We start from the raw sequence: 20,944 nt of genomic DNA, 5'->3' as shown, positions 1-20,944 counted from the left end.
CTCTGTTAAGTGCCACCACCAGACTCCTGGGGGCCCTGACAAATGCAACGCTCGGCTCAGGACCCACCAGACATCCTCTTACTTCAGAGCCCTCCCCACGCAGGTTCAGAAGGAACCCTCAACCCGCAGATGGGCGTTCTTCCCCAGTAAAGGCAGGTAGGAAAAGCCTTGGGTTTGAAGCCTCTTTTATTTGTGCCTCAGAATCAGTCTGGTGCCCCTGGCATCAGGGAAGAGGGTGAGAGGAACAGCTTCCCTTTGTTGTTTTCTTCCATCGCTTTCGTGTCCCTTCTGAGCCTCACTGGCTGAGCCAGGAAGGCCAGTCCGAGAGAACCCAGACAAGGGTGTGCAGTGGGCCCCTGCCCCTGGCGGGGTCTGTGCTTCTCTGGGTGGTGGGGTGGGGCAGGGGAGAGCCGGGGGTTAGCACCATTGGATGAAGGGTTTCGGAGTCAGCCCCTGGGTGGGGGGAAAGTAGGATGCACAACCACAGAGGGCTAGCAGCAGCTGGTGGGAAGGGATGGATGGTGGTGCCAGGGCCCTGGGCGACCCCTGTGTCCAGTCTGGTGTTTGCCCCACGCCCACTGTGCCCCCCCATTCGCCAAGACACCACGAGGGAGCCAGGCCTTGCCCAGACCTGGGGCCACCTTGGGCACCCTCCCTGATCACAAAAACGTGCCTTGGGGATGGGGACTCCAACCTCTGGTCACCCGAAGAGAAGCTGGGACCACCCTGAGACCCGGGAGGGGTGTGGGGGCTGGGGGAGCCGGGCACCCCGCTAAGTGCACTTGACGCTGAAATGCCGGGGTGGGGGAGGAGCTGGGCCCTTGACGTGCTGGTTTGTGTCTAAGACGAAGCAGCCACACAGCACGTGGGGAGCTCAGCTGCCCCCCAGGGGTGAAGAGCGGAGATGCAAAGGCTTCACGGGCAGTGTCCTGGAGTGCGGTCAGTGAGCAGAAAGGAGGACTGGCCAGAAGGAGCAAGGGATGGGGACAGTGCTCCTCTAAGGACCGTCTCCCCCTCAAACGGCCTGGCTCCGCCCTTGGACCGGTCAGAGCCCAGGGGAGTGGGGTGGGGTCAGGATACAGCAAAGCAGGGGAGCCGGGCCGTGCCAGCTGCCTCCAGGAAGGTACCCCACGGCTGGGACGAACCCCTCCCCATCTGGTGCCGGGTGCACTGCTACGCCCCTGAGGCGGCGGTTCGGGTCTCCAGACTCAGCTAGGCGAGCGCGCAGGACGGGCGACTCTCGCTCCGGGGCGGGTCCCGCGGGGAGTGGCCAAGGGGCCCGGCAGAGGGCGCTACTGCTCAGTCAGAGAGAGCCGCAGGATGCGCTCCAGCTCCTCCTCTTCCTGGCGCGCGCGCCGCCGCCGCTCCTCCTGCTCCTGCGCAGACAGCTCCATGGCCAGCCGCAGCTGCTCATCGTAGCTCCGGAACACGTGGCCGCCTTGGCCTGGGCGCGGGCTGGGCCGAGGGCTGGGGACCGACGCCAGGCCCGCAGGGGTTGTGGACTGGCGCTGCGGCGTGGGCGGAGCGCTCCTGGAGGCAGGTAAGATACGTCGAGGGCTCCGGGCATCTGCCCGTGTGCAGGGTGGAGACGGTGTGGAGGCCCCGGGACAGCGCAGGCCTCAACACCCTCCAGTGGAGGCGATGAGTCCCGCATCACCTCCCTGGCTCCCTCCCACCCGGTAGGAGCTGATTCCAGCTACTACGAAGCTCATCCTCCCAGTCTTCTAGAACCCCAGCCCCGACATTCTGTCTGCTGAGGGTCTGTGAAGGCTCTAAGGCCGCGTTTGGAGTACTGCTCACCCACCCCTGAGTCAGGAACGGGTGGTGGGTGGTAGACGCCATCTTGAAACCAGTAGGGTCCCTGATGACGGTACCACGGTTCCTCTGGGCCAAGAGGGGTTGCTCATGCAGCAGTGTCCATATGCACCGTGACAGGGCCCTGGTGTTCTCTGTGCACGTGTATGGGAGGTGGGGGAATAGGCGTCTCCAAACCCTCTCAGGACGGGCGGGCACTGACCTGTCCTGTCGGCGACCCTCGTAGGACATGGGGTGAGTGCCCGGTTTGCTGTTCGTTAGCGCCTCCCAGATGGTGACCTGGGCGGAGGCGGGGGTGAGCCAGTTAGCTGTGGCGGCACCGCAGTCCAGTGGCCCCGTGCGGCCGCGGGGACGCACCTGGTCATACTCACTGCCCGCCTCAAGCAGGCTCTGCTGGATGGCGAACTGCAGCAGGTCGTCATCGTCGTCGCGGGTGGTGGCCTCTCGCTGGCCGCCCAGCACGCTGTAGCCGCGTGGGGCCTCGAACAACGTGGGGGAGATCTCGCAGCCGCGGCACGAGGCTGGGGGCGCCGGGCTGTGGGTCAGAGTGGACCAGACCTCCCCTCCCGGCCACTCCCGGGGAAGTGCTCGGTGGGGAGGGGAAGTGAGGGCGGGCTCAGGGCAGGACAGGGTCTCACTCGTGGAACTGGAGCTGCTGACACTGGAGGAGTCACTGCCTGGGGAAGGGGTCTCGCTGCTGGGGCTGCCTCGCACCAACGGCACCGGCTCATCGCAGCCATTGAGGTTCCCGAAGGTGATGCGGGCATTGAGGATGTGGAAAATCGGGATTTCTGAGGATGCAGAAACCATCAGGCGCCACCACCCACTCCCTCACACCTTAGGTACCCACTCTTTACCTCCTCTAAGCCCCATCCTCCCAATAGCTGCTCAAGGGAAATGGGGGTGGAGCCTCACCAATCTTGACAGGGAATCCCGGAGGCAGGCGCAGGGTAATGAAATCCCGGAGCTTGGCGAAAAGTGCATTGCTGACGGCCATGAGGTCAATGATGGGGGCCACCTGCTCACACAGGGACAGGGGATGCTCCTCACACAGCCACAGCTTGGCCTTGAACCTGCGCCCCAGATCCCAAGGGGTGAGGGACATTGTAGAAGCCATGGCCTCCCAGCCCTGCCCACCCTTCCCCAGCACCACCATGGGGCCTCACTTCTGTGTCTTGGTGGTCAGTTCCATGGGTCGGCCCATGTCACGGTTGCCAAGCTCAAAGTTGGGATTGAAGTACTCTTCTGCGGTGATGGCAGTGGGGTTGGCTTGGCTCAGAGTCTGAGTGATCAGGGTCTGTACCACACAGGGAGGGGCTTATGAGCCCTTCTCAGTCCCTGAGGCCAGGCCAGCCACTTGGTATTACAAGCCCCGGATCTGTCCCCCCGCCATTGGAGCTGACAGGGCCTTGGGCATTGTGGAAAGAAAGGAAGTCCCCACAGGGTGCCTCCCAGACCTCCTCCTGATCCCCATCCACACCCTTCCACAGAGGGGTACCCCTCGCACACACTCACCCCATTTTGGGGGCCCCCATGCTGCTCAGCAATTCCCAGGAAGGACTGCAGAGGTGTCTTACAGCCTGCAAGAAATATGGCATTTCAGAGGACACTGCAGTCCTCAGAAGTGACAGCACCCAAGACCCAGGGAGGAGGCTGGTCCCTGGGGGGAGGGAGGATTGCTCACCCACACCACACACCCAGGCACCTTCACCTGAAGGTGACTGAGGACTCCAAGGGGCAGGGGCAGGACCACCATAAGCACAGCTGGAATAAAAGTAGGCCTGGGGCTCAGGAGAAACTTCCAAAAGTGTTTTGGGGTATGCATGTGTATGTTTTCCTTCAGGTGCTTCCATATTAACTTCATTTTGTTCTCTTGTGAGGTGGGAATTATGTCTATCCACTTCAGACAGACTAACTGGTGCCCAGAGAGTCAGTTGTAGTATCAGTGGGCACAGAGAATCAGTGGCAGGGCCCCTGTCCTTCTGCCTAGGGTATGTCCCACTAGACTAGAATGGCCAACAAACAGCGTACATGACATTCCCCCCTGCCCCCAAATCCAATGCAGATATTAGTAATCAGTTGAGCCCGTTGAGCCCAAATGTTGCCTTAGAATCTTAACAGCACTCTAGGCAACCACTACCAATCACTAGGATTTGGCACTTGAATTGAAACCTATTTGCCTGAATAAACTATCCTGGCTCTTGCTAGGATGTCAGAGGAAATACTGATGGAGGCGCTTGAGTGGGGATGTTTCCTCCCCCCACCCCCATCCACCCCTGCCTCATTACCTTTGACCTTGCCCTTGTGCTGTTCTGAAAGATGCTCTGTCCGTGTCCGGGTGATGAGCTCCACATTGGATGCCCCATATACCTGGGGACAGATGAGGAAAGGACTCACAGACAGCTTTGGTACCCCTACCCTGCCCCTAAGGGCGTTATGAACACTTCCTACAAGGAACGGTCAGGGGAGGGGGGTGCTGTCAGTTGCAATCTCCAGGCCTTTGGGCAAGTAATTATATGAAGTTATTCATTCAGTTCTCTTATTCATTCAACAAACATTTTTGTGAGGAGCCTTTATAAGCCAGGCACTGAGGCAGCCATCAGGGATACAGCGGTGAACAAGCATGGCCAGACACGATCCTTGCCCTCTTGAGGCTCACAATCAAGAAGAAAATGGACAGTAATAACACAGCGTGATACATGCTCTAATGGGGAGAGCACAGGGCTGTGGGAACCAAAAACAGAGGCCATAACCCAGCCTATGAACCAGGGAAGGCTTCCAGGAGGAAACAACGACGACACAGAAACTTGCATTGGTTAGACTCTTCACCACATGGCCCCACATGGGTGATATGGGGGTCCCAGAGTGACTGCTGGGGGTCCCCCACAACAGTCTTCTTAGGGGTAAAGGCCTGGCTTTGGAGTCAGCCAGCTGGGTCTGAAGCTTGGCTCTGGGCAACCTTGTACTGGCCACTTAGTCACTCCAAGCCCCTGCTTCCTCATCATAAAATGGGCCAGTACCCTACTTCATAGAGTTGTTGTGAAGATTAAACGGGAAACTGTGGAAAGGGCTCCATAAACATCTGTAAAATGGGAATAATAATAGCATCTACCCGAAAGGGTTGTCGTGAGGATTAAATGAGTGTGTGTGTGTGAGACATACACACATAAATATATAGACGTGTGTGCATGTGTACATAGACACACATACATACACACAAGTACATACATTTAAAATGTCAGAACAGAGCCTTGAACATGAACATAATATTAGGTGCTCAATAAATGCTGGCCATTCTCATCGGTTGCCTCTTAGTCTCATGACCTTCCCTCCACGCTGCATTGCCTCTGCACCTCCAAGGCTGAGAAAGCATGGTCAGGAAACCCCTGCCCAGCTCGCTGTAGGCAAGAGTGTGGTGGGTCTGGCACCCGGGAGCTATGACCTCACCTTGGCTTCATACCCATTCACCATCTCGGTCTTCTCGCTGCGCCAGCCCAGGATGCCGGTCTTGTTCCTAGGGAAGCAGAGTGGTCTAGGTGAGGGGGCGTCCACCAGGCTGGCTCCAGGCTTCCAATGTCATTCCCACTTACCTCTCAAAGGAGATGTTCTTGGTGTCGAGCTGCGTGGTGACGACGGGTGCGGTGAGCCGGCTCAGCACCTGCTCCTCGGTGGGCTGGGCAGCAGCCAGCAGTAGCTCACGGTCCTGCCCGGCCAGAGCCAGGGTCTCTGTGTACACCACCCGGCGGTCGTGGTCAATCTCCATGACCACGGCGCTCGTGTCTGCCAGCCGCAGAATAGCACAGGGGGTCAGGGGTCTCAGGGGGCTGTCCCCAGCCTCTCCACCCTGCCCCATCTCCCGCCTGCCTGACCTTGGCCCCTGAAGACAAAGCTGCGGTTCCCTCGCTGCCACGTCATGTGGTCAAAGCCCAGAAGTGTGGTGTCTACCCGAAGGTTCTGCCCACTCTTCCACACTTTGTAGGTGTCACTGGGGCAGATCTTGGACACCAGGGGCACTAGGTTGAAGAGAAGGTCAGAGGTGGCTTCAGTTTGTCTGGCCCACCACCCTCAGCCACCTCAGAGCATGGGGGTCAGGAGTGTGGCTGGGAAAGGGTAAGGGAACCGGTGGGAGAGCAGCCCCTGCTCCAGTTCCCCCCCACAAATGTAGACCACAGTCACTCAGAAATGAACAACCTGAGGCTGGGGACAGGCATGACTCAGCCACCACCAAGTCCCTAGTATCCACCATTTAATTCACTCACTCAACCTTTCATCTAGTCTTCCAACAAATATTTATTAAACACCTACTATGTGCCAGGCACTGGGGATACAACATTGAACAAGACGGGACCCCTGCCCTCTTGGAGCTCACCTTCTAGTAAGGGGTGACAGGTAACAAACAAATGAGCCAGTCATTACAAAGTGAAGGAAATAATAATGGAATCAATCGAGGCATTGTGGAAAGGCCTCAGGAAGAGGTAGCAATGAGCTGAGAGCTAAGAGGTGAGAAGGAGCCATGGGAGAGTGATGGGAAGAGTGCTCTAGGCAGGGAAGCAGCAAGTGCAGAAGCCCTGAGGTGGGAGAGTGCCCAGAGAGGCCCCCGTCAGCCCCTCTTACCCCAGCTAGTGAACTCCCATTTCATCTCCACGTAGAAGTCCTGGGCCTGGAGGATGAAGAGGAGAGTGGCTAAGCCTGTGCTAGAGATAGCGTTCAAAAACCGTGGTGGGGAAGCTGAGAGGCTGGCCCTCACCTTGCGCAGCTTCTCCAGGAGCACAGGGATGCCTGCCAGCCGCTTCACCACCCGCTGGTAGTCCCGGTACCGCAGCACCAGCTGCACCAGCTCCAGGTCCCGGGTACTCACAGCTTCCTGAAGCACTGGGGGCGGGGTGTGGGCAAGAGGCAATGTCACAGGGCAGGATCCTGCCTAGGGCTCCCTTCAGCCAATCAGAGGTGAGGATATGATGCCGGGAGACCCAGGCTGTGGGGTAGGGGTGAGTAGGGGTGCCCACCTGTCCAGCCGCTGCGATTCTCCCTGCCCACATCTGCGCCGTGTGCCAGGAGCACGCGGGCACACTCGAGGTGCCCCAGGGTGGTGGCCAAGTGCAGGGGAGTCCGCCCACGGGGATCCAGCTGCTCGATGTCCACCTGGAAGAGGTGAAGAGGTCGCCCTGGTCACTTCTGAGGTAGCCCATCTAAGCCTGACAGCCTCTAGGCAGGCAGCAACCACCTAGCTGTCCTGTCTTGCCCATCTCAGAAGGCAATGGAAAAAATAGACACAATGAGCTGGGGTCAGGTGAGGGGAAAGGGGCTTGCAGGAGAGGGCAGGAAGTAACTCTGAGAAAGGGAAGGACTTCCTTTCCTGTCCACCTAGGTGCCCTGACTGGGTTCACTCTTCCAAGGCCCAGTGGTCTGCCTGTGAAGAGTAAGCCTGGGGCCGAAGTGTGGTCTAGAAAGACTCTTGGCCAGGGAGGGCACCTGAGACAGGACCTATCCTAGGGGTCCAAGACCACACCTTCAGGAAGGGCCACCAATTTAGATCATTGACATTATCCCTGAGAGGTTTAGCAAACAGTTGCAGTAATACCTTGATAAGAATGAAAGAATATGTTCATGGTACAACTTCAAACCCATGTCCTGTGCCTATGGGACACTATGTATTAACATTTTTTATAAATACTCTTATTATTTTGTGAATAACACGATTATATGACATGAGATTTTTGTTGCGTGATAAAAGCATATGTTTGTTAAACATAAATATTTAGATATATTTCAGGAGACTAGGACTTCTGCTTAAATATGTGAACTGACCACGTGTATGTAACTCCTTTTCTCCTCCCCAAAACTTGATTAAAATGCCAGGAAAAGGCTTCTACTCCAATATGATGCGATAACTGAAATTACCCTCCCACCAAACAGAGAAAACTATTGCTTCAAAATATATGAAATAATTGTTTTCAGACATTAGGCAACAATTAGTCCAGGACTGTGATCCCTGAAGTAAGAGAAACAAACAAGGTGGGCTCTATGATTGCCTAAGTTTCTACTTAGAGGAATATTCCAGACAGCAATTCAGGTAGGGGAATCCCCAGCAGAGCATGGTAGTCTTGCTGAGGAGTTAAGGAGACAGAGATAGGAGTTCAGGGAGGCTGAGGTAGCTAGAAGTTGCAGGGCAGAGTTCCAGGAAGAAGTGAGCTATGTAAAAAAAAAAAAAAAACAAAACTCCAGAAATCTGCATATAGTCCCCTTTGAGTCTTTGCTGAATACTAAACTTCACATGTGTAGAGTGAAACTCAACAAAACCAGGCAGAAAAGGAACAATAGGCTGGTAAATTCTCAGAGCTCACCCATGGCAGGGAGACATTCAAGCTCCAACCTGCTAGAGTAGAGAGTTCTTGTTGATTACCCAGGGTATTCAAGAGACCCAAGAAGGGTTATATCTTAGGAGTAGGAATCCTATCCCAAGAGAAAAGGCTCACCCAGACCTAATCTAATAAAGATGAAAAATAAGCTCAAAAGGATCAAACTGATTTGCAAGTAACTTAACTTAGGCTGCCAGAACAAAGTCTAACACTCTCTAAAGGAAGACAACAATATCCCGATGCTTAACATCACAACATTTACAATGTCCAACATCCAGTTAAAAATGACTAGACATGCATAGAAGTAGGAAAATATAAAACCCATAATCAGGAGAAAAATCATTTAATAGAAACATATTCAGAAACAATAAAGGTGAATGGCTCAAAAGTTTAAAGAAAAACACAACATTCACAGGGAAACAAATGGGAGATAAAAAGTACAATACCTGAAATGAAATTTTCACTGGATAGAATTAACAGTAGACTAGACACTACAGAATAAAAAGAAAATCAGTGAATTTAAAGATACAGCAACAGAACTGTACAAACTGAAGAACAGAAGAGAAAAAAAGTATCGAAAAACATTCAAACAGCCTCAGCAATCTGTGAGACACTCTAAGGCATTCTAACATATGTATAATTGCAGTCCCACAGGATAGGATAAGGAAGTGGAAGAATAAGACAAATTTAAAGAAATAGCCAAAAAATTTCCAAATTTGGTTTAAAAAAAACTACTGTAGTAAGTTGAATGGTGGTGCCCCCACAAAATATATGTCTACATCCTAACTGCCAGAACCTGTGAATGTGACCTTATTTGGAAAAAGGGTCTTTGCAGATATAATTAAGTTAAGGATCTTAAAATGAGATCGGCCTGAATTATCCAGGTAGGCCCTAAATCCAGTTTATAAAACACACACACAGAGAAGTTCCATGTGAAGATGCAGGCAGAGACTGAAGTTATGCAACCACAAGCCAAGGAATGCTTGGAGCCGCCAGAAGCTTGAAGAGACAAGGAAGGATTCTCCCCTAGAGACTTTGGAAGGAGTGGAGCTGATACCTTGAACCTGGACTTCTAAAATGATGAGAGAATAAATTTTTGTTGTTTTAACCCACCCAGTCTGTGGTAATTTGTTGCGGAAACTAATACAATGATAAATCCACAGAACCAAGGAACTCAATGAATCCCAAGGAAGAAAAACACCAAAAAACCTAGGCCAAGGCCCATCATAATCAAATGCTGAAAACTAATGATAAAAAGAAAATCTTAAAAGCATTTAAAAATTTTTTTTATTGGAGTATAGTTGATTTACAGTGTTGTGGAAAGCATTTTGAGAATTGAGACACGCTATGTATGTAAGGACAAATATAGGAAATACTACATACTTTTCATCGGTAACTATGCAAGCTAGAAGACAACAGAATGAAATCTTTGAAGTGCTGGGGGAAAAATTGTCAACCTAGAATTCTATATCCTGTGAAAAATATACTTCAAAAATGAAATGGGGGAATAAAGACTTTTATGGACAAACAAGAGCTAAGAGAATTTATCACCAGAAGACATGCAAGAAATGTTAAATGAAGTTATTCAAGTGGAAGGAAAATGATACCAGATGGAAACTTAGATCTATACAAAGGAATGAAGATTCCCTCAAAAGGTAAATGTGTGATGGACTTCCCTCGTGGCGCAGTGATTAAGACTCTGCGCTCCCAATGCAGGGGGCCCAGCTTCGATCCCTGGTCAGGGAGCTAGATCCCACATGCATGCCGCAACTAAGAGTTCTCATGCTGCAACTGAGGAACCCGCCACCTGCCACAACTAAGACCCGGCACAACCACATTAAAAAAAGAAAGAAAAGTAAATGTGTGAGTAAGTATAAGAATGCCAATAAAATATTTAAAACCCACAAGAAAGTGGCTGGGGCATCACAATTGACTTAAGGGAACAGAAGGTACTAGAACCCAAGCATTCACAGAGGGAAACCCCAGTGATTAGCAAGCTGGATTCCCCCCTTAGCACCCTTGACAGGTGCAGAACATGCAGGCAGTGGGAACAGCAGAGGTGGGAGAAAGGCTCAGGACTGAATACAGGGGGGTCTGGTTAAAATTCAGAACCCCCTCCCCAATCTTGTAAAGCTGGGAGATGCCCCCCTTCCTCTCCACAGGATGCCAGGGGTTTATTCTTGATAGAAATTGAGCTTCAGATGCACTGAACTCGGACATTGGTCTGAGGATGAGGTCATGGGACTGAAAACTGGTGAACAGTGAAAGCCCAGTCCCTTCCCTGCCTCAAGTCCTGAACCACTGGCAGCCAGACTGCACATAACACTGCCCCATCCTACCCCTAGCAGGAGACTGGAGAATTCCTTCTTGCAGAAACTAGAGGCACCACAGACCTCTGGGTACAGAAATTTGGGGACCCCAACAATAAGCAGGCCAGTCATCTTAGAGCAGCACCCGTTCGTTAATAAGCTCCACACCCCCATCCTTAAATATGCCCCAAGAGCCGAGGGTGAGTGGACACTTGAGGAAAGCTGCCAACATGAAAGATACCAAAACATGCAAATAGATGCTAAAAACCCAGAGGAAACAACTGTCAATGCAGGAAACAGATGAAAAAAAAATTTGGCGGGGGGAACAGTAATTTACACCCTGAGAAAAATATGAAAAGGAAATTGAATTCATGAAACAAAATGGGACGTTCTGACCTGTGACTTCTTTCCCTTGCTTTCTTTATGCCAGCCATACCTGGACAGCTTCACCTGCCCCAGTTCTCCCATCACAGTAAACAGCACCTCAGTTCACTCCCTTTCCAGGTAAGAAACATTGGGACTGTTTTTATCTCTTCTTTTTCTCTCACCTTCCATATCTAATCCATCAGTAAAATTTGACCTTACAGGCTCTACCTTCAAAATAGATCCAAAGTCATCTTAGTTTTCACCACCTTCAGGCTACCCTCCTGGTCGTGGCCACCCCATCTGTCACCTAATTCCGCCCACTCTTCTCTTGGTTCCTTAGGTCTATTCTTCACAGGGCCCATCATAGGTGCTGTCATCCTGTGAAATATTCCTCAGGTCCTGACGCCCCTTAGCTCAAAATCTCTCCATGGCTTCCCATCCAGTTGAGAAAAGAATCCTGGACGTCTCTTTGAACTCACATGCTCTCCCATCTCTCCAAGCTCCACTCCTGCATATCAGCCTTCTCCGGAACCATCTTCTCCTGGGTACCAGTAGCCACAAAGCTGCTTCTCTCACTTCATTCAGGCCACTGCTCAAATGTCACCTCCTTAGAAAGGCTGGTCCTGACAACCCATCTCAAATGTCGGTTGCTATTTATCTATCTATTGTCCCTTATCCTGCTCTAGTTCTCTCCCAACATTAAACTGCTTATTTATTTTTTCATTGTCTCCCTCTCCTAGACTGTAAGCCCCACAAAGGGACCGTCTGTCTTGTTCAGTGCTACATCCCCAGTCTCTCGACAGCATCTGGCACATAACTGGTGCTTAATAAATGTTTATTAAACAAATGCATAGATGACTTTTTAAGGGACATGGGGAAGGAAGGCAAGGCAGTGAAGTGTAAAATTGATTAACCAGTAAATACTTGTAGAGGTATATTGCTTATAATTATGGAGGCAAATACCAGAACAGCCTAAAGAGTTCAAAGTGGTTGCCTCTGAGAGGAGTGGGGAAGTAGTGAGGACTGCTACCTTCTAGCAACAGTTAAATATTTTAAACATGAGTGGGAACTCCTTTGTCAAAAATGAAACATTTAAAATAATTCAGATTATTTATATAATTTTTATAACCCTTGTTGGCATTTCTTCATTTTTAAATATACTGGGAGCCTCAAAAAAAAACCCAAACTGTGCCTGGCCCCTGTGAGCGGCCCCCCTGCTGCTCCTCTACATGAGCTCCCCAGAGGGGAGGGGAGCCTCTTACGGGTTGAGCTGGGCCCCTCAGGGTCCGACCTGGGTGGGGTCCTGAGTCCTGGGGTGGGAGTGATGCAGGATCCATAGACCCTGAGCTGGCTGGGTCATGGGGGGTGTCAGGAGGAGGCCTTCCCATGGGGCCGCAGCCCAGCCACCCACGCCTCCCACCGGCCCCGCCCCAGATGCTGCTGCTGCTAACAAGGCCCCAGGGAGCCAGCAGGGCCCGGTCCCCGGGCTCCAGATGCCGCCTGCCTCCTTCCCCCTCAGGTGCCTCCGCTCCAGGCTCCACAGAGAGGCTGGCACTGCCTGCCAGGCAGGGGTGCCCTCCCTACCCCCACTCCACAGGAGCTCTCCCGACAGCCCTCCCCAGGGTCCCCAAGGCACCGCTGTCTTCCAGGGCCAACATCAGGCCTGCATACTGTCAGCCGAGCCCCAACGAAGTTACCCCTCACCCGTCCAAAGCTGGGCCTGCAGGGGAAGAGGCACCTTGCCGGGGGCCCAGGTGGGAGAATTCATTAATTTCCTCGGCAAAGGCCTGCTGCTATTTAATTGCTGGAATGGAAAGGTTTCCAATGAAACCCAGTAGCCAGCCCTCCCCACCAAGAGAACGGAAACTCTGCACCCCCGCTGGCCTCAGCTGGAGCCAAAAGCAGGGGTCTTTCGAGCTTAGGAGCTGGGGCTCCCTGGGCAGAGTCTCCCTGCTTCCACTCAGGCACCTGCCTGCACACACACACACGCACACGCACACACACACACTCGTACAGGTACCATAAGGACACACACTCTTACTCCTGCATCCACACTCATTGTACATGTGCACCCCTAAGTGTACAAGCACATGTGTGCCCAGCTGCCCTCCGGCCTGCAGGCCTCTACTCATGTAACACACGTATTTGCCAGCACATTTGCACATGCACACTCCTTGAACCCACATGCACTAGCAGGGTATTTTTCAAAGTTGTTTAGCATTAGCAGAGTCCTTTTGTTAGGTGAAATCTTATAAGAACATACCAAATCTATAGACTAAACACAGGTGCTGGAGAAGTAAGGTGAGGGGCCCAGAGCCTGGGGCCCCTTGCCTGCTCAGCCTGCGTCTCCTTTCCTTGCCCCGCTCCATCCCCCAGCCCCAGGGAAGACAGCCAGAGTCTGGTATGGCCACTGCTCCTCTGCTCTCCCACCAGGCAGGCCTGAGCTCACTCAACGGGGGGAGGGAGGCAAGATGCTTCCCCAAGTGAAGTTGGGCCAGTGGGGGTGGCACCTGCTGACTCCCCCTCCACCCAGCCCCTCCACCCACCCCCTCCGCCCACTCCTCCATCCACCCCTCCACCCTGCCCCCTCCGCCCACCCCTCCGCCCACCTCTCCACCCACCCCCGCCACCCACCCCTCCACCCACGCCCTCCACCCACCCCCCTCTATCCTGCCCCACACAGCCCCTCCCCCTCATCCCAGACACATTGATTTTTGGTTTCTAGGGTTTGTGGCTCCCTCTCCTGAGCTTCCCAACTCATCAGCTGTGGTGACAGCCCATACCCAGGACTGCCTACTTTGCGAGGAGAAGGGATCACAGGTGCTCCTGGACACAACAGGTACTTTGGGTGAGGCAGCCTCTGTCTGAGTATCCAGGGGCCCCACGATCCCATCTCACCTGCCTCTAGGTCAGAAGGATGAACCGGGGAAAGCAGGAAGGAGGACCATGGTGGAGGCAGCCGCCGGAAGAAAGAAAATGTTTCTCTAGGACCACAGTCCAGCCCCCTCCAGAGTGCCTGTTGCCTGGGAAGAATCCTGCTCTCCTTGGCCCTCCCACAGGGAGCTATTCAGTCTAACCTCCACCTCCCACCCCCAGGGAACACCAGGGACGCGTGACTCCAGAACCAAGGCCATGCCCAGCTGTCTGGACCTCAGGCCTCGTGCCGGCCAAGGGGGAACTGGCACATCCCCTACCCTACAACCCCCTGCCCCCTCCCAAACTGGTAGAGCAGGTGTGTGGCAGGAAGCAGGGCACCCAGCAACCATTGTATTGCTGGGTATTGGCTAGGGGTGATCATGGACCCTTCCCTTCACCAAAAAACACCCGCTGAGCACCTCCCATCTCCCCACCACTCCCTGCTTCCAGACCCCATGAACCTGCTCAGAAGCCTGCCGTGCCATCCCCCTCCTCCTTGGCCAGCATTGCCAAGCCTGCCCACGGGAGGGCTTCTGCAGGGCTTTCTTGGAGTGAAGAAGAGGCAGCTATGACAAGTGAAGACCAGGGAAACCCAGCTGCTGTGTGTTTGAGGAAAACCCAGCTGTTTTCTGTGACAGTGGGTGCCAGAAGGACCAGAGATCAGGGACCCCCAGATGAGATGCCTGGGGTCTACAGTGTTTCATTATGATGTTAAGTGGCTGCCCCCAGACCCATCACCTGCAGGAAATGGCTGGGGTGGGCATCCTCAGTTCTCCCTGGGAGTCTGAGGCCCTGGGGACTGAGCAGTGCACATCTGGATGCAAGCATCACTCTGGGTCAGTCCTGGAGTCGAAATACAGCCAGGGGGCTCTCCCACCCAGACTGACTGGCATTCCCCTTCTTGGCACCCCTGATTCCTTTAGGGCTGAAGAAGGGTTTAATCTCAACCAATGCCCTATATTCCCCCTGGCCTGGATCAGGGCAGGCAGTATCCGTTTCAGGAAGACAAAAACTCACCAGGGTGAGGGGATGAGTGGGTGGGGATGGGGTGAACCTGGTCCCTGGTTTCTGTGGCAGCCTGAGGGGAGCAAAGAGGAACACACTCAGTGGTCCAAACCACCCCTACCTGCAGCGGGTTCCAGTGCTCCCCATCCAGCCTCACCCCAGGAAGATGACTGCTGACCTGAGGACTGTCAATCAGACAGGACTGGGTGAAAAAGCCTTTTCTTCTAAGGCATTCTGCCTCTCTCCAATCTCTGCAAGAAAAGGACCACCCACCCCTTGGGCAAGGGAGTGTGATTGAGGTGTTCCGGACATTCAACCACTAGCCTTCTGCCTAACAATTCTTTGACCAACCATCAACCATCCCATTGGGAAGTTCCTCTAAGATCATACTTAAATCCCTCCAGCTGTAACCTCTATCAGAGGCTTGTCTTCTCTTGCCCTCTAGGGGAGGAAAGCAGAGAAGAGCCAGAAGAGGCTGGACTGTTTTAGCACTGTTTTACCCTGCACATCACACTGTACTTCCCTGTTCACACTTGCTTCACCAGAACGGGGTTTCCTGGAGGGCATGGGCTGTGTCTGGTTTGTTCATCTTTGTCCCGCAGGATCCACCACTCTGACCTTGCTTCCTTTACCAGTGGCTGCAAACCACTTCCTTTATGATGGATAAACAGAGATGTGGTCTGAGGAGCAACCTGGAGCATCCTTGTGGAAGCAGAGGTAGAATGGAAGTGGACACCCCAACCAGAGATGGAGGCTCAGGTCACCCCAACACTTCCTGGGACTGCTATGCAGAGCTGGGTGCTGCACTGGTCCGAGGGCTCAGTGGTGGAATTCAGAGACACACTCTGACCCTCACTTCGCTCACCATCTGGGGATGTCCTGCTCTCCACCTCATTCTTCCCTTGGAAGCAGACAGCTCCTCAAACTGAACTTCCTGTGCCTCAGGAAGTGGCCCTCAAAAGGCATATTCCCAAAGGGGCAACGCCTTAGCAAACCACTCCCAGCCCATGGCCCCAGGATCTCAGATCTAGGCCAAGTCTGCAGGCCTCAACTGGAGACAAACCAGGGCAGGCTGGGCCCAGCTCTCGCTCCTGCCTCCCCACCCTGGAGGGTTAGTCGTCCATGCCATGTGTGCCTACCTATGCCTGAAGGCCAAGGGCAGAGTTGGGAACTACCTGTGACCTGTGCCTGCCTGCCTGTCTGCCTTGGTCCTAAAGAACGGCCAGGAGACCCCATCCCTTACCTTATCTTCTTGGAGGCCACCGCCCAGCCAAAGCTGGCTGACCCACCCATTCTCAATGACTAGAGGAACCTGGTAGCCTGCTCTGTGTGCAAAACCTCAAATCCTGCCAGGGGCCAAAGGGCCCCTCGCTTCTTCAGCGCCTAGAAGCCAGGCCCCAGCACCAGAGGGCAGGAGAGCGCCTTTCAGCACCTGGACAAGGCCCTTCAGGGCTAAACCCAAGAGGGTCTCCCTCTTTACTCCCCATTCCTGAGCCGGGTCTGAGGGATCCAGGGGCTCTGCCCAGTCTGAGCAAACAGATAAGCGCTCATCGTGAGGGTAGAGGGCACTGGGTGGGGCTGGAATGTCTGGGAGTGTCACAGCCTCTTTGATCCTTGACCCGTGACCCCCTCCCTACGCAGGCCTTGCCCACCTCCGCACACTCACGCGGGAGGTGTTGCTGCCGAGCTGAGTGGGGCGGACTCTCCTACCGCGTGGAACACAGATGGAGCCGGCAGCCCCTCCCCGCAGCCCTCACTGCCCCGGCGGAGGAGGGGCACGGCGTCCCCTACCCCAATCTGGGAGGGTCCGGAGCACGTGTGGGCCGCCAGTCCGGGCCGGAGGGAAGCGGGCGGGGGCCGCTCCCATCACCCTCTCCGGGTCAACAGCACAAAAGCGGCGGCTGCGAACAAAGAAGCGCTGCAAACTCGCCAGGGGGGCGGGACAGCCCGCGCCGCGCCCCCTCCCCAAGCCGGGCGGGCGTGCCCGGCCATGGGGTCCTCGCGGCGCCCCGACGGCGCTCTTACCTGGCCGGCGCGGACCTCCTTCTCCAGCTCGCGGTGGCGGTTGTGCCACACGAGGTAGTGCAGCGGGTACTTGCCCTCGGGCCCCTTCCTGGCGGAGGCGTTGGCGGGGATCATCGCCCGCTCCTCATGCCGGGGCCGCGGCGCCCGGCCCGGGAGGAGGGACCGCGCCAGAGCCAGGGCCCGGAGCCGCGGGGCGGGGGGCCAGCGCTGCCTGCTTGCAGGGCTGCGGCTCGGGCATGTGCTAGCGGCGCCGGCGGGCGGGGGTGGCGCGCCCGGAACGGTGCGGGCGGCGCGGGCCGCGGGCGTCCTCGCGAGGCGGCGGGCGGCGCGGAAAGGCCCCCACCCGCCCGGAGAGGGCGCGGGCACTCGGCGGCGCGGCGCGGACTCGCGCCTCGCCTCCCACACCCCCGCGTACAAAGACGCTGATCGGCCGAGGGGGCAGGCGCCCGCAGCAGGCGTGGGGGCGCACGGGGCGAGGGCCCCAGGGACGCCGCCGCCGCAGGGACGCGCGCCCGCAGCTGCATAGCCCGGCCCTCAGCCCGAGCGGTCGGCTAGGGATGCAGGGATGCGGGGGAGAGAGGAGGGGGACGTGGGTGCCCTGGGCAGTGCTTGTTATAACTCGGCCCCGCGGCATCATGGGGCTTGTAGTCCGCCTCGTGGAACTGGGGGTGGCGAGTGGCCGGAGAGGGTCCCGCAGTGGCCCCCTGATTCATTGAGAGAGTGGGGAGGGAGTCAGGCCTGGCTGGAACGGAGGCAGTGTCCTGACGCCAGTTGGACTGGGGCGCACCGCCACCCGCTGGCATTTTGCCTTTTGCTGGGGAAGGAGGGGGTTACAGGCCTTGCTCAAGCCTTAGGGGTCGCGGGAAGGTGTGGCCTTCAGGATTGAGTTTGGGTCCTCGTGGAACGTGAGCAGGATCCAGATTCCAAGAAGAGTGACTGATGGGAGGAATCCTGAGAAAGGTGCGGGGCGTTAGTGCCAAGGGTCACTGGAGCAACCAGGAATCTGGCACCTGAAATACTGCGTAGGAGTCTTCCCTGCCTTCTTTTAAAATTAAACTCCATCTTCCACATTTGACGTTAGAAAGAGAATGTCTATTAAGGCTGGGAGAGCAGACCCCTCCCGCCATACGCTGTCCTCTGCAAGGACCAGAGTGAGGCTGGGCAGAGACAGCAGCAGGTGGCAGCTCCCCACCTCCACCCCATGTGGTCCCCTCTGGAGAGGAAGTGACTGATTCCAGAGACTAACTCCTTCCTGAATAACCCCAGGGCAGAGAGGTCTTTCCAGAAGGGTGCCTGCAGATGCCGCGATAAAAGTGGAATTGCCCTCTGGGGCAGCCTATTGCAAGGGCTGGTAGGACCTGGAGTGGATAGGGACTGGGGTGTCTGAGAGAACCTGAGTGAATTCCTCCTTACTATCTGCCTGACCTTAAGCAGATTGCTTACATTTTCTGGTTTCTCGGACCACTCACCTCTAAAATGTGACACTAAATACTACCTCCTCGGGTGAGCTAAGGATAGTGACTGCCCTGGAAATGGCGCATCCCTCCCCCAACCAGGCGGACTGGGACAGGTGGGGGGACCAGGCACAGTGCCTTCTTGAGCCCACCTCATAACAAGACAGGAATAAGGGATTCCATACCAGCCCTACTTAGAACAATCCAGGAAGCATTTTTGTGGGAGGTGCTAGCAAAAGCTTGCAAACTCTCCGAGCCTCTCCCAGGTTTCTTTGTGTGGTCTTCTGTCCTACCTCCTCCACACCCTGCAGTGCCAGGCCCCGGCGGGAAAGGATGAGGGAGGAGTGGACCGCCTCGCCCCTTTCTCTAGGCTGGGAGGATCCAGCTGGCGTCTCCCGCAGCCGGAGACCGCTGCCCACCTCCACCACGAGGGGTCAGCAGAGTGTCGTGGCTGCTGCCAGAGTTGGGGAGGGGGCTGGAGCGGGGAAGGGACGGCTAGGAGTGGCCGGGAGAATGCCTGTACATTTCCTCATTAAATGGTTTTTAGAGTCTTTTTGCGATTCCTCTTTAACTGTCCTGCTTCCTGAGGTGGCGAAGTCTCCAAAGGGAAATTCTGAAACCCTTTTATCCCTAGCCCCAGGCCCAGAAGCTCGTCTGTGGCGGGGCTGGGGGCTTCGGGAACAAAGTTTGGAGAGTGGATCCGTGCTTCGGCCACTCCCAGGTAGTCCCAGGGCCAACCAGGAGATGGGGCTAGCGGGGTGGGGGGAACGGGGTGACTTAACCTTCCTCCCCTGAAAAGGCTTGGAGCTTAAGGAGGCGGGGAGCTCAGCCTGGACTGGGGGGGGGCCTATCCTCTGGGCAGCCGGAGTTTCTCTTTTTGCCAAGCGGCCCTGGACTCTAAACCCAGGTCGCTTTTCCTCCGGCCTGCGCGCTCCAGCTGCCACGTGCTCGAGACGCGCCCACACAGCAGAGAAACAAAGACAGCCAAGCAATGGGGCTGCCAGCAGCCGCCTCGACTTCTAATAAATGAAATTCCATAGCTGGGGGTCGATCGGGGGTGAACGGGCGGCCACAGTTCGTGGGCTATGCGCCCGGTAAGAGCGGCCAGGCCGCTCCTCCCATCGCCAGGGATGGGGCCACGAAGCCCACGGACAGGCTCCTCGGTGGAGTGCAGCACAGGGCGGCAGGTGGTGTCCTCCCTCCCCCCGCCCCCCCCCCCCCCCCCGCGAGGTATCTTTGCTCGCAGAAACCCTGCCAGATGAGCTGCTGGCTATGGGGGGAGGGGATGCCTGCAAGATTTTTTTTTAAGGTGTGATTATAAATATACCTCGTGGATCGCAATCTCAAACAAACTTGTCAATCTGGGCTGCAACGAAAGGCGATGGAGGCAGCTTTGCATATATTTCGGGTGGTGTGACTCATGAACATTACTTGTCTCCCCCAGGGAAGCAGCCTGCCACCCACAAGTCACTGCTGCTCTGGAACCGCTGGGATAAAATCAACCAACTCCCGCACCTCTGCCCAAGGACTCCCCTCCTGCTCCCTTGTTACACAGCAGGACTACATGCCGCTGGGGAACCCTCCCCTAATCTGGGGAACCGTCCCTTAATCGTGTCACCACTGACCTGGCCCTTGGGCCTGGGCCTGGGCACCCCTGCCCTCTCCCCACAAACAGAGTTCAGGCCTTTTGCTGCTGCAGGGATGGGGGTTGGGTGCACGTGGGGCACACGTGTATGGGGGAGCATGCTCAGTCCAGGGGTGCACCCACGTGCGGCCTGCGCCTTCTCTCCCTGTCCACCCCCCCCCCCACCTCCAGTGAGTCTCAGTGTGAAGTCCAGGAAGAAAGGCCACCACAAAAAAGGTCCCTATATGTTATATGCACGCCCTGGACACACACACACCCCTGGTGGCTTAGAAACACCGTTGACATATACAAGACCGATGCGAAGTGGATATTACTGCACACAGGCACAGTGGTCACTCCTCAGGAGGTCTTCAAAAAAAATTGCCCAGATTCTTTCCTCTCTGGATGAAAGCATGGAGGAGGAATAGATGTCTTTTTAGCCCGGTGTCAGGGGATACACTGCATACCTGGGCGCCCATATTGCTGGCGGTGTGCGCAGTCAGCAAGAGTGTGACCACACATACACCTGGACACACAGAGGCGGACTCATGGGGGACCAGGATGCACAACTCACCCCAAACAGACAGGTACCCTGAACCACAGCGGGTACCCTGAACCACAGCCCCTTGATGAGGAAGGGGAGCCCGGGCCTCCAGCTCCTTACTCTCTTCTCTGATCCCCAGGGTTCACTGTCCCCGGAAATTAAGGGGATGGGGCTGTGAGGCAAACTCACACCGTCTGGGGACAGGGGTACACCGGAGCCGAGGCCTGGGCCGTAGGAGGCACTGCCGGCTCTGGCCTGGCGGCGGCCGTGGCCCCTTTAAACGCCCCCGCCCCTTCCCGCCCGCGCTCTCGGCTTCCTTTCTCCGGGAGGCGCGGCAGGCAGGGCCTGGCGGCGGGGCGGGTGTGCAGTCTGCCCCTCCCCCGGTGGGCCGGGCCTGCGCTGCTTCCTGCAGGAGCGGCCGGGAGCCGCGCAGGGGGCGGAGAGAGCGAGCGGCGAGCGGCGGTGGGGCGGCGCGGGGCGGAGGGCGCCCGAGGGCGAGCGGGCGGGCGGGCACGGCGGGTTCCGGG

The 20,944-nt window shown here is 55.7% G+C and overlaps 1 protein-coding gene and 1 long non-coding RNA gene across 6 annotated transcripts; one reads left to right on the top strand and one right to left on the bottom strand.

Annotated features, from left to right (window-relative positions):
• Nucleotides 1-168: 168 nt before the first annotated feature.
• On the bottom strand, nucleotides 169-17,044 carry ANKRD13B (ankyrin repeat domain 13B). 5 transcript variants are annotated; one of them, XM_068529493.1, is made up of 15 exons: nucleotides 16,796-17,044; nucleotides 6,822-6,957; nucleotides 6,563-6,687; nucleotides 6,430-6,475; nucleotides 5,685-5,828; nucleotides 5,406-5,595; nucleotides 5,263-5,329; nucleotides 4,104-4,185; nucleotides 3,331-3,395; nucleotides 2,982-3,112; nucleotides 2,731-2,888; nucleotides 2,454-2,606; nucleotides 2,173-2,336; nucleotides 2,018-2,094; nucleotides 169-1,530 (listed from the first exon to the last, which is right to left on the bottom strand). In XM_068529493.1, exons 1-15 carry the CDS (start codon nucleotides 16,907-16,909, stop codon nucleotides 1,293-1,295), a joined length of 1,890 nt encoding a protein of 629 aa, XP_068385594.1. In that variant the 5' UTR covers nucleotides 16,910-17,044; the 3' UTR covers nucleotides 169-1,292. The 5 variants fall into 5 exon arrangements, with proteins under 5 accessions (XP_068385594.1, XP_068385597.1, XP_068385595.1 ...); XM_068529496.1 differs by lacking the exon at nucleotides 16,796-17,044 and adding exons at nucleotides 14,783-14,843; nucleotides 16,562-16,637 and having other exon boundaries at nucleotides 2,173-2,606; XM_068529494.1 differs by lacking the exon at nucleotides 16,796-17,044 and adding exons at nucleotides 14,892-15,021; nucleotides 16,437-16,634 and having other exon boundaries at nucleotides 2,173-2,606.
• LOC137754098 (uncharacterized) lies at nucleotides 10,856-16,852 on the top strand. The gene is made up of 3 exons (XR_011071728.1): nucleotides 10,856-10,987; nucleotides 13,575-13,688; nucleotides 15,406-16,852. It is a non-coding gene; the product is annotated as an uncharacterized lncRNA (long non-coding RNA).
• Nucleotides 17,045-20,944: the final 3,900 nt, after the last annotated feature.

The sequence above is a fragment of the Eschrichtius robustus genome, chromosome 20 (assembly GCF_028021215.1).
Source record: "Eschrichtius robustus isolate mEscRob2 chromosome 20, mEscRob2.pri, whole genome shotgun sequence".
In the NCBI taxonomy this organism is placed as follows: Eukaryota; Metazoa; Chordata; class Mammalia; order Artiodactyla; family Eschrichtiidae; genus Eschrichtius; species Eschrichtius robustus.
The sequence above is the reverse complement of the archived record's forward strand: the minus strand, read 5'-3'. Positions and strand labels throughout refer to the sequence as shown.